Below are 12983 nucleotides of genomic sequence, written 5' to 3' on the forward strand. Positions count from 1 at the left end.
ACCAGCATTTGGTGCCTGGCGAGTGTTAATTACAAACCCTGAAGCTACTCAAATCAAATAATAGAACATATAGAAAATAAATATGTAGCCGTCAAGGTGAGTAATGAGGGAAGTCAGAGATTCATAAATGTATGGGAAACATTGAGCTGCAAATGAAAGAACGTGCAAAGAAGAAAAGAGACAAACACAGCCAAGGAAGAAATGTATTTTGCTCTGTTTCCCTGTCAGTCCGCTTGTTTACATCATGTTAAAAGGCTTTATATGTGAATTTTCACACTTAGATGTAGAAATCAAGTATCTCCTCTGAAAATAACTCTGTGAGTCATGACTGTCTACAATGGGTGTAACACCCGAGTCCCACTGTCTGTGATGTTTTCAGAGTTTTCAGAGTCCTATCTTCACTTTGTTTACATCGCCAAGATGGCCAGCTGACTCCTCCCCTCGTGTATAAAAGTTGTTTAATTGAGGGACTAGAGAAAAGAAGAATAACATACTGTACTCACTGCTTAACTGTGTTTCTAGATCACGCTCATTTCAGGTAAATTTACATGCAGTGTGAAGATACGAGCATAATAAAGATCGCTAGCATTAGCATGCTAACACAACAATGCAGCGCAAATTGTTTTGGTTTCATGCTGGTGCTCAAGGGCGACATCTGCTGGATCACAAAATGTCGCATATAAAGCCTTTAAAGGAGTCAATTTATTGTGTTAATACGGCTAAAACTAGACTTGTGAACCAGTTGGTCCGACTGAAATCCAATAAAGTCAAAACTACAGTCAAACTATCCCACCTCCACAGTTCCTTCCTTGACCCAGGAGTCAAACAGCATGAATGCGCAGAAGAAAAAAAAACACATCAAAGGTGACAACATGGCGAGTGCTAGAGCGAAAACCGCCCACTTTGTGACAGACAAGGAGAGACAGTCTGTGTTTTCACAGCTCAACATACAACCAGTTTGCCGCTTGTTAACTTGTTGGTCCGGGACAAAACAATGGACCAATTAAATGGCCTAATCGAGCTTTAACCCGTAGCTCGTCTTAATGTGTATGTACTGGGTAATTAACTGATGTGCACTGTGTTATTGACATGGGGCTAAAACGCAGCCTTTAAAGGGGACATATTATGAGAAATCCACTTCTTCAGTGTTTTTGAACATATATCTGGGTAACCTGAGAGTCTACTGACCCACAACATGTGAAATAAACCCATCCAGTCCTTTGTTTGTGGTCTGCATAAGTCTTACAACACAGAGAAAATCTCTCCGTGCTCAAATGTGCTCTCCTTGTGATGTCACAGTGGGATTCTGGTAAATAAAAATCCCCTCCCCTCCCCTGGTATCTCCACCCATGGACTCCACCCCCAGACTAGAACAAAACTTTTGCGCAGGTCCGCCATTTTTATTCTCGCTACATTGGAGTGATGTCTACGGGGAAAACTCAGAGGGGGTCATTGCATTTAAAGAGACACACACACCAAAACGGAGCGTTCTGAGAGAGCTGGTTTATACAGGGTCACAAACCTCCTCTGGTGCTTGATTCATGTTATATTTTGACCAAAGCACAGCACAGATGTTTCATTTAGACCACAGGGGGACTCTTTGAAAAGGTGGAAGAGAGGGATGATATGTCCCCTTTAAAAAAATGAATTAATTTGGACGAAACAGATTTTTTAAAGTGATGAAAACAAAGTAAAACTAACAAGAACCTGTGTGGAAAAGGACAAAAGCTTCACCTCCGGACTCTGCAGGTCCACCAGCTGTAGAGGAAAAGTGTTAATTTAGCAGAAGGAGAGAGAAATGCCCGTACGCCTGACGGGTGATTCAGCCGAGCAAATCAGTCACTTACCCCAAAATAGGAAACAATGCTTTTCATTTTAATGGAGGGGAAAGTAGCCGTCGTACCAGAGGGGATAACTCAGTCTGACAGGTGCTGTTATGAAAGCTAACACACTTTGCATGACTCACTGCAAACTGAGAATAGAGGCGAGGGATATTTCAGATACAGATGTTTTAATAGACTTATGGTTTATAGAATATTTATGAATAATAGAGCGAAGGAAGAAGTCCTTCATATAAGCTTGTTGATTGCATGTGTTTTGGCAGAAAATAATGAATTTAGCTAAACAAAAGCCGGCGTTTCTAGGTCGTTCATCATGAAGTCGACGTCCTGTAACTGTAGCTGAAATGCTCACGCAGCACTCTGCGATTGTATTTCCTCTTAATAGCATAATTTAACATCAGGTGTAGCATTTCGAGCCTCGCAGCGAGAGTTTCACCGCTGTATATCCATCGCAGCCGTCCTTGGGAATAGCGCCTATTTGTGTGCGTTGATTACTGCTGCATATAGTTTGCAAACAAATGTGATTCCTTCTGAGCCCAAAGCAAATGTTCTTCCTTTTCCCCGTCCTTTAACACAGTTATGTATTTTTGTTTGTCAGAATCGTAGAAAAAAAAAAAGAACGCAAACACGGCTTGCCAGAAAACTTCCCGAGCCCTCAATTAACCTGCTACAGTATAGCTGTTAATGCCGCTTTGCATATTTTGTCAATTTGCTCCTCATTTGAGCTTCGGGCTACTTAGAGGATTTCTCCACATGTCCTGTTTCGGCCCAGATCTCATTATCTCTCAAGAACAAGCTAGCAGCCCCCCCTTTGTTTCCCTGCTCGTTCTTATTCTTTTTCTCTGCTGTACTTTTTTTTGGGGTAGCTGCAGAACTGGCAGGACCAGATAGAGCCTAATCATTGTCGATGAGCTAATCTAATGAATTGGTTTTGTCACATTATCCCGATGGAACGCGGAGAGCCTCCAACAGCAGAGCCCAGCGGTGTTTGAAATGACAGTCAGGTGCTGCGGTTGATTATAATCGCCTTCCTTCTGAGGTTGCTCATTAGCCGCTTTAACACTCAAAGATGGAATAATGACGCGGCGCATCAGGAGGAAGAGCAGGAAACAAAAACAAAAAAAAGGTGTTAATGCAGTTTGAAACCGAGATAGACTTCCTCTAAATAAAAAAAGAACACAGCTGATGATCCTCTGAAACAGTCTCTCAGTTTTATTCCGGGAGGGAATGTAATTAAGCGCTGAATAGACTTGGAAAGAAAAACACACTCGCTCACACTCGTCTCTTTTTTTTTTTCTTCCTCAGGTGTGGAGAGCAGCAGCGACGTGGCCTTGTACTCGGGCCTGGCCGCGGGCGTGGTGACCGTGGTGCTTCTGATCGTCGCCGTCACTCTCTACCGACGGAGCCAGAGTGAGTACGGGGTGGACGTCATCGACTCGTCGGCCCTCACCGGGGGCTTCCAGTCCTTCAGCTTCAAGACGTCGCGTCAAGGTGAGACAGCGGGCACGGTTAGGATATGCGGCTTTCAGAGTAGAGTTTGAACTCGATCACACCGGTCGCTCAGACCTCCTCTGTCCTTCAGCACAACGCCTCCCCCTCCCCCTCCTCCCCTCCCCCTCTCCCTTAGTGTTCAGATCAAGTGCAGACATTGACTGATCTCCAGTCAGGTTACAGCTACACGTATTTAAGACCAAAGAAAATCTTTTCTTAGGTCTGGAAAGTTCTCCTTCAGTTGTACTCTTGGGATGACACTCGACCATAGTGCCTCAACAAACAGACTCTCTCTCTCCTCCCCTGTGGCGGTAGGGCTGAAGTTTGGAGAGGGAGGGGTTCACTTGCAAAAACATGTATGCAACATGTTTGACCTTAAAGTCTTTCTATGTGATTCTTCACACTTAAATATAATATAAATCAAGTATCTCCTCTGAAAATAACTCTGTGAGTCATGACTGTCTACAATGGGTGTAACACCCGAGTCCCACTGTCTGTGATGTTTTCAGAGTTTTCAGAGTCCTATCTTCACTTTGTTTACATCGCCCGGACGGCCGGCTGACTCCTCCCCTCGTGTATAAAAGTTGTTTAATTGAGGGACTAGAGAAAAGAAGACTAACATACTGTACTCACTGCTTAACTGTGTTTTCTAGATCACGCTCATTTCAGGTAAATTTACATGCAGTGTGAAGATACCAGCATAATAAAGATCGCTAGCATTAGCATGCTAACACAACAATGCAGCGCGAGTTGTTTTGGTTTCATGCTGGTGCTCAAGGGCGACATCTGCTGGATCAAAAAAATCACATATAAAGCCTTTAAGGAAGAAGCTCAACATGTTAGCTTTAAATAACAAGCTGGAGAGGTGCATGTTTTGATACTTTTTAGACACTCACTGCATAAGTCAGTGATCCTGTCGGGCCTCACAGTCACATAAAGTTTGTATTTAATCGTCTTCTTAATGTTTCTGATGATACGTCTGGTGGTTTAAAAAGCAAAAAAGGAGCTTCAACGTTTCTTCACCGCTCCTGGAAAAGAATCAAACCTTCTTCTTCTCTAACATCAGAATATTAACAGGAAAGCTTTAGAGAAACTCTCACCAGCTCCGAGTGTAGAGAGCAGCGAACAGAGGAATCATTTTGATTACTTATTTCATATTCAGTGTTTGACGTGTGCATAATAACAGTCAGCTCACCTCATAAATTAACACAGTTTAACGCACCTACTCCTGTGTGATAACTACATCATCTCAACAACTAACACAGAGACGCTCCTCACAGCCTGCTGAATCAACAGTTTCTGGTTTTGTGGTTTTAAGATGTAAAACTGTAAAATCTGTAATTTATAAAGGGAGGAAGAAAAATGTATTTCTTGTGTATTTTGATTTTATGGTTTGATTCATGTCCTATCTGTTAACATGGAGGAGGCGGAGCCTATGACCTATACTACAGCCAGTCAGTAGGGGGAGCTCCGAATGTTTTGGCTTCACTTTTGGGAAGTCTTCATATCATCCATCTTTATATACGGCCTACATAAAAATATCAGCAGAGTGTGGAGTCTCTAGGTTCATCTCATGTCTCTTAAATGATGAATCCTCTCTCCTGGCTCCTCGCTCCTCGCTCCTGGCTCCTCGCTCCTCGCTCCTCACTCCTCACTCCTCACTCCTCTCTCCTCGCTCCTCGCTCCTCGGCCGAACCTGAAGTAGCTCCATACTTGCAAAGCATCGCTCCAAAGCCCTTAATGCTGTTGGAGGAGACAGGATCAAGGAGAGAGGAGGGAGATCTGAGGAGCAGTGAGCCAGGAAACACGAGAGCAGACTTCACAGAAAACTCTTTTTCACTGATAAGACACGCCCCCTTATTGGATATCACTCATTGATTGGACGCTTCAGAAGATCAGACTTCAGTGCAGCTTGACTTGTCAGTGGCAGTCCTCCTGAAACTGTCTTGATATCCCTTTTAATTTATGAACAAGAGAATTGAAGAGAGTCAGAAACACAAACTTCTTTCAAAGCCGACTGAGCGATGATCAGCTGACACAGTCATCACAAACAGATGTCTCTTCATGTCACTTAAAACGTGTCCTCGTTCCCTCTCTCCTTCACCTTGTTTCCTATCCTTGCATCTCTATATGCAATCAAGGTGGGAGCGACTAAAGGCGTACTCACATTAGGCACCTTTGTCCCGCACCGTGCTTAAGCTCGATTGTCCCCCCCCCTCCCCATTCCCCTTCCGGCCTGCTCTCACACTGCTCCAGGACTAACCGGGCCTGAGCACGGTTACCTCTTTTGCATAACGTTGTTTGCAAAACATGCATGGCTTTACGTGATTATGAAGCGTGCTTAGTTTACAAGACAGACAGACTCAAAAATAAATAAAAAAGGGATACATGGTCGAGTCTGCTCCCACTTCAGAGAACAACACAGAGAACATGGCCTCTACTTTACTGACTCTGTGGCTTATTTTGAGTCATTTTAATCAGATACAGACAGAACACTCCGGGATGTCTCCATAATGAAGGCTGTCCATGTTGTGTACCCGTGCTTGTGATCGTGCATGACCTGTAGCATGCCGAAGCACACCTCTTCCAAGCATGCCAGGATGTGTACCATATGGAGCGCTAACACTGGTCAAACAAACTGGAATTTAGAGGAGCAGCGTGCTAAGGCTCGGTACAGATGCTGGTATTTTCACACTGCATGTAAATTTACCTGAAATGAGCGTGATCTAGAAACACAGTTAAGCAGTGAGTACAGTATGTTATTCTTCTTTTCTCTAGTCCCTCAATTAAACAACTTTTATACACGAGGGGAGGAGTCAGCCGGCCGTCCGGGCGATGTAAACAAAGTGAAGATAGGACTCTGAAAACTGTGAAAACATCACAGACAGTGGGACTCGGGTGTTACACCCATTGTAGACAGTCATGACTCACAGAGTTATTTTCAGAGGATATACTTGATTTCTACATTTAAGTGTGAAAAATCACATAGAAAGCCTTTAAGAGACTTGGGATGTACCCTCTCAAATCTTCAGGCAGACTGTTTCAGAAACAAGGACCAAAAAGTGGACTGCTCACATGTTTTTTTTAAGACATTGACTTTGAATCAATCAAACAATTTTACTGATGTTAGGACTAACAGAAATCAATAATCATCACATGGAGCTGCTGTGATAGACAGATGAAGAAATATAAAACCTGCAGAGCATTTAGGACTCTCACCGCAAAGAGAACGCTGTTAAAAGTAGCTGCGACTTTGTAGGATGTCAAATGAAAACTTTTACTGGACAGAATTAAATGAATCTCGGAGGTCAAACTCGACATACATGACGTTTGGTTTTGAAGAGCCTCTTCACCGTCGTGTATAAACGGAGCTCTTTGTACTTGACTTTGCAATAAGAGGTTGTTAGGGGCGCAGCTTAAAACAAAATTACTCACTTCCCCATCATTTGCATAAACACAACCTTTTGCAGCCACCTTGGAAAAAAAAAAGTGTGTTTATCTTTCTCCTTTAAACGACCGACCACACGCACGAGCCCGTCCGGCATCCAGTGAGAGATTAAGATAACAGCGTTAAAGCTGCTGGGAGGCGGTTATGAAACACGCTGAAATGTATTCTGACATCTCTTTATGACCTACAAAAGCTGAAGAGACCATCACACACAAGATTGATCTTTTTTTTGTGTCGTTATTTTTAATGCCTGGAACCTGGAGATGTCAGACAAAGCGTTTAGCTGCACGCCGCCAAAACAGCTTCCACTGAAACAATTCTTCATGAGTGATATATTTGACATTTTAAAGAAAGCAGGGTGACTTTTTTTATAAGTGCAGAAAATGAAAACACGGCCTACACTTGAAAAGGAGATTTAAAAAAAATGTTTTATAGTGTTCATTATTTGTGTTTCGATCGTGTTTACGTTGTTAAAGAAAAGCTGATGAACATGTTTGAGTTGTGTTTTTTATCCGACGGCTCTTACAGTCATAATTGTCTAATCAGTTTCAGGTTTCAAGAGAAGAAAAAAACTCCTCAGAAAATCTAATGAAGTGAGAAGCAGAAACATTTCAAATTAATTTGTTGGGTTTTTTTTAAACATTGAGATATTTTCATCAAACTGAAGTGTTCTTTATTCAAAACAAAAAGTATGACGCACGACGAGAAAGAGTTTGACTTTCAGCTTTTCTGCAAAGTAGATAAAAGTGTGAGGAACATCGAAACACACACACACACACACACACACACACACACACACACACACACACACACACACACACACCACACACACACACACACACACACACACAGTCACACAAACACAGACACACACACACACACACACACACACACAGATGCACAAACACAACCAGACACACAGATACACACACAGGGACGCACACACAGACAGACACACACACACACGCACGCACGCACGCACGCACACACACACACACACACACACACACACACAGATGCACAAACACAACCAGACACACAGATACACACACACACACACACACACACAGGGACGCACACACAGACAGACACACACACGCACACACGCACACACAGGGACGCACACACAGACAGACACACACACGCACACACGCACACACACACACACACACACGCACGCACACACGCGCAAACACACACACACACACACACACACAGATGCACAAACACAACCAGACACACAGATACACACACAGGGACGCACACACAGACAGACACACACACACACACGCACGCACATGCACACACACACACACACACACACACACACACACACACACACACACACACACACACAGATGCACAAACACAACCAGACACACAGATACACACACACACACACACACACACACAGGGACGCACACACAGACAGACGCACACACGCATGCACGCACGCACGCACGCACACACGCACACACGCGCACACACACACACACACACACACACACACACACACACACACACACACACAAACCTTCAGAGGAAGCAGAACAGAGTAATAACTTCTGAGTAGATCAGAAGTTACAAGTTCTTCTGATTTCATTCTCAAATTGTCCGTCTGCGCTCGTGTTTGTGTAACATCGCTGCAGAACATGCAAACAAACACGTCACATCTTAATGTCTATAAACGTACACACACATGAATTATGCAAACGTTTCATGGTGTTGTAATATAACGGCATCAATAATTGAAAAGCTTTAGTGGCCTGTATTTATTTATTTGTTTCTCCAGCGCGTGTTCTCTTGAGCCTCCTGCAGCTCCTCGCTGTTTGTGCTTTAGTGCTTTAAATGTCCAATAACATGCAGAACAGAGCTCCGTCTATAAACCTCGCTCTGCATTTACTGCTTTATTGCAAACATCAGAGTGTAGGCGCCGCGCTAAAACAGTCACAGGAAGTTTATTGTTACAAGCGCGCTTTGACGCAGACCAACTCTGGGACCATAACTTAAGAAAATGTTGAACAAGAGAGGTCTCGCTGTTTTCCTGCAAAAAAATGTCAAAAAAAAAAACTCCATTAATTATTCATGTTTGCAAAACTGAAAATGTAATTTATAAGTGTTTTCATTTTTTTTTTCCATCGAGCTCCCGCGTGGAGCATTTTGTGCTCCCAAGTCTCCTAAACATCAGAGCGCCGGATCACTCTGCGCTTTTTCTTTTTTTTTTGCCCCACAGATTGAGGCATATTTTTACAAGGCTGGCATTATGGGTCGCCGCTGCAGCAGCAGCTCTCAGCAGGGTGTAATAAAGTTCATTTTGATAACACAGCAGGAGGCGGGGAGGGCTTTAATCTTGGTCCCTGTTCCCCGTCGATGGTGGTGTGTGTGTGTGTGTGGGGGGGGGGGGGTAAAACAGCTGAACCGCCATAAAATCCAACATGTCCTCCCTCTCTCTCTCTCATGTTCCAGCCTGCTGCACAATCGTCATCAGCTGTTTTGTCTTTGCAACAAATCAATCTTCAATACACATCCATTTGCTCATTAATAAATCATCACTGATAGAGATTAATAACTCATGTTCTCTGAAAAAGGAACAAAGAAAATCCATCATCTGTTTCAGTTTGTAAGCCTTTAAAAACTTAAACCAAGGTCTGCTACGAGGTACCAATCTGATGAACCAATCAGACGCCTCCCTGTCTCCCTGCTCGCTCTCTACCTCTTGCGTGCTCTAGCTCACACTCAAAGAGCGTCACCGATGACTTTAGGAGTTTAAACTGTGAGTTTACTGACCGCTGAATGAGACATGAGACGACGTAGTTTCTACACAATGACAGAGATGATCTGAGGTCCACTTCTGGATGTAAGTGAGGGGGCGTGGCTTAAGAGGGAGCACAGAGGGGAGGGGCTGGGTGCAGACGGAGCACTGAGGGAATGCTACTTTCAAAATCATGCTAGTTTTCAAAATTACCAATCCTGACTTTAAACGCCTCACAACCTCCCGACAGGAAGTCTCGCATATTTGATTTTAATTCTACCTTTCTACGATGTTTTCTGTCTGACGATAAGCGATCTGCACGCTCAAACGTCTCGAGCATAAAAACAAAAAATGTAAAAATGGCAGACAGGAAAAGTTTTTCAAGTCGTGGCTCGAATTTACAACTCTGTGATCGCTTAATCTGACACAGTGAACGTCGTAACAGACAGACCAAAAAGTGTAGTCTGCCCTCGGGATAAGAGACCACATTGCATATGTACGGAGGTTGTGGTCCTCCAAGATGGCTGCCTGGGTCCAGATCCGACCTGTAACTCCTTTCTTGCACGCCATTCCCACCATCTCTCTCTCGCTCGTCCTCTCTCGAAGAATTAAACCTTTAAATCTTCCTTTCTTTGTCTCTTAATGATGCACATCAGTTTCTTTTACTCGTTGTTTTAATTTCACGACATGAACGACTTGTCTGATTTACTGCACGGGCTCGTTGTTGCCACAGCAACGCCATCTGCTCCCCTTTGGAAGTTACAAAAGGGAGAAGGACAGATGTAAATATTAAGACAGTAAACTCTGTTAATAAATCAATAACATAATTCGATGTCTGTGTTTCTTCTTATTGTCACAGCACTTTTCTCTCTTTGTTTTTTCTGATCCGCTGTGACATCAAATGGAAGCGCATTATTGCTCCCCAGCCTTTTGTTATTTCCCATTCGTCACTTTTAATTGAGCCATTGGTATGCTAAGTGGAATGAAAGTCCTGTTTCCATGGCGATGATATTATAGCAGTAGGCGCGACTGTCATGATATCCTCGTTAGGTTTTTTATCATCGCCGTTGACGGTGGCATTTTTCGGTTCAAAGTGTCACTCCGCGTTGCTTTAAAGATGTCTAATTGTTGGGCGGTAATTTAACTTGATCTCTCTCTTTGTTTTTGTTTTTTTCAGCAAACCCGCTGCTCATTAATTCCTCCATGCAACCTGACCTGACCGTGTCGCGCACCTACACCAGCCCCATGTGTTTCCAGGACTCCATCGACAAGGAGCTGATGGCCGAGCGCTCGCTCCTTGACCCGCTGCCTGATCTCAAAGGTCAGACAAAGATTTTGAAAAGCTGAGGAAGTTTACTACTTTTTTGAAAGGCGAGGAATCGCTGAGCTGCTCCTGCTGCTGCTGTGAGAAGGATAATCCATCTTGTTTTGAAACTCTTTCTCCCATGAGGCAATCTATAAGAAAGCTGTCATACACAGAAAAAAATGGTCATCACCTTCAAGGGCATCACAGGTTTGACCGTTCAATAAGCCGCGTCCCCTTTAGTTACTCTTGCTACACCTGTCGAGCTCTCTGTTTTTTGCACGGCACACATGAAGTCTGCAGTCAAATCAACAACAGATTTACAGCGACTTCTTCACGGTTTAATGTTAAACGATGGGTCATTGATTAAAGACTGAAACAGCCTTTTCATTTCACACTATCAAATATAAATATATCTGTCTTAAAGGTCCAATCAGTAAGGTATCTACTGAGTGAAATGATAAAGGTATCTTACTCTCTGATCAGACATTAATGAAACATGCTATGTTGAAGTGCTGGCTTCTCTGACAATAATGCAGCAGCCAGTATGTCCTCCTTCTAACTTTAGATTCTGTTCCTGAATGCTCTGGATTTGTTTGGACCAGAGAAGGTAGGCGCTTTTAAGAAACCCCCACACAGCCGTTTTGGACGCCCCTCGGTTTGCCAGATATGAGAGCAGTTATCAGGTCAACAGGTGTTGCAGTGATGGAAGCGGTCAAGAGAAGTGGTTCAGATAGAAGTGATTGTACCCGACCTAAAAAGCCTCTGCATGTTTCTAATAAGCTCCACGAGCAGAAACGTGCTCAAACTAGGATCAATATTGGAGATGCTTTTGAAAAATGGAGAGAGGTTAGAACACAGAAAGGTTTACAGACCCATGCAGAGCTGGATAAACACTGAAGCTTCAGAGTCCACCACATGGTGACCTGAGTGAGCATCCACTCTAGAGAGGGGGGGGGGAGACAGCTCTCTACAATGTTTAGAATTTGGACTGCAGTACCCATTTTAAACACTAGGGGTCAGAGTTACATACTGCTCCTTTAAATAAAAAAAGTAGCCTTCAAAATTGATCAGCGAAAGCGGAAAGGTTAAAGTAGCTAGCGTGAGAACTACAGTACGATGTAGATGAAAACTTAATACTGGAGATGATATTTTGCCTAAAGCTCCTATGTGGAGTTTTTAACTGGTAATGAAAACAGGCTGAATTAAATCCTGATGCCTCTTTGTGTCATTGTGAGTTTTTTCAGCGATGGAAAAATAACAGTTTCTTTTTTTTCTTTTGCCCTTGTCCGTGATCTGACCGTGTTTCACTTCAGCTCTGTTTTTTTTTCCCGGTTGTATCTCTAGGGGTGTCAGAGAGAGCAGAGTACCATGTCATGTCCCACCCTCAGACATTTCCGAGGGGCCTGGCTCCGGACTACAAAGGGGTCGCGGTGGGGACCACGCTGGGCCGGAGAGGAAAAAACCTCTTCACTCCACAAGTCTCCTTGACTCACAGCAGACCTCTGCACAAAGCGACCGCCGCATTCGGTCACGCTGGAGGGAGGCTTGTTGTACCCAACACAGGTGAGTCCACTGTGGGGAAAAATTCATTTGATACATTCCCCCACCCCCGTGTGTGTGTGTTTGTGTGTTTGTGTGTGTGTGTGTGTGTGTGTGTGTGTGTGTGTGTGTGTGTGTGTGTGTGTGTGTGTGTGTGTGTGTGTGTGTGTGTGTGTGTGTGTGTGTGTGTGTGTGTGTGTGTGTGTGTGTGTGTGTGTGTGTGTGTGTGCAAACTGAAATCCTTCAGCATAAGGCAACAAATCGCAGAGAAGCTGTGACTTTAACATTCAGCAGAAAGCTTCATGAGTCACAAGCTTTGTTCACACCTGCACAAAACTCCTGAAAATCTTTTCAGGGTGAGCTGCATGTGTGAACGCAAACAGCAGAATTTTTCACTCAGACTTCATCCAGAGTTTCCCCTTTAGTATTTTTTGTCCACATCAAGTCCGAGCTGATATGCGACGCAGCAGGATATAATCAGGAGAATTGACCTCGAGTGAGTGGGAGGGGGTGGTGACATTTATTATCTCCAAACGGTGTAAGGCCGTAGCCTGCATGCACGTGTCTCCTACGATCTATATGCAGGTCACCTCGCTGAAGGTCTGG

General features: G+C 43.8%; 1 protein-coding gene across 2 annotated transcripts in view; it reads left to right on the plus strand.

The window, feature by feature from the left end:
* Positions 1 to 12983, plus strand: part of unc5da (unc-5 netrin receptor Da) — a 236018-nt gene that overhangs the window by 191208 nt on the left and 31827 nt on the right. For both annotated transcript variants that reach the window (XM_065965749.1, XM_065965748.1), the window contains 3 exons: positions 3147 to 3332; positions 10710 to 10853; positions 12183 to 12401. In XM_065965749.1, coding sequence (XP_065821821.1) covers positions 3147 to 3332; positions 10710 to 10853; positions 12183 to 12401 — 549 coding nt within the window. The remainder of the gene's footprint in view (positions 1 to 3146; positions 3333 to 10709; positions 10854 to 12182; positions 12402 to 12983) is intronic.

Source organism: Labrus bergylta, chromosome 17 (assembly GCF_963930695.1).
Source record: "Labrus bergylta chromosome 17, fLabBer1.1, whole genome shotgun sequence".
Lineage (NCBI taxonomy): Eukaryota > Metazoa > Chordata > Actinopteri > Labriformes > Labridae > Labrus > Labrus bergylta.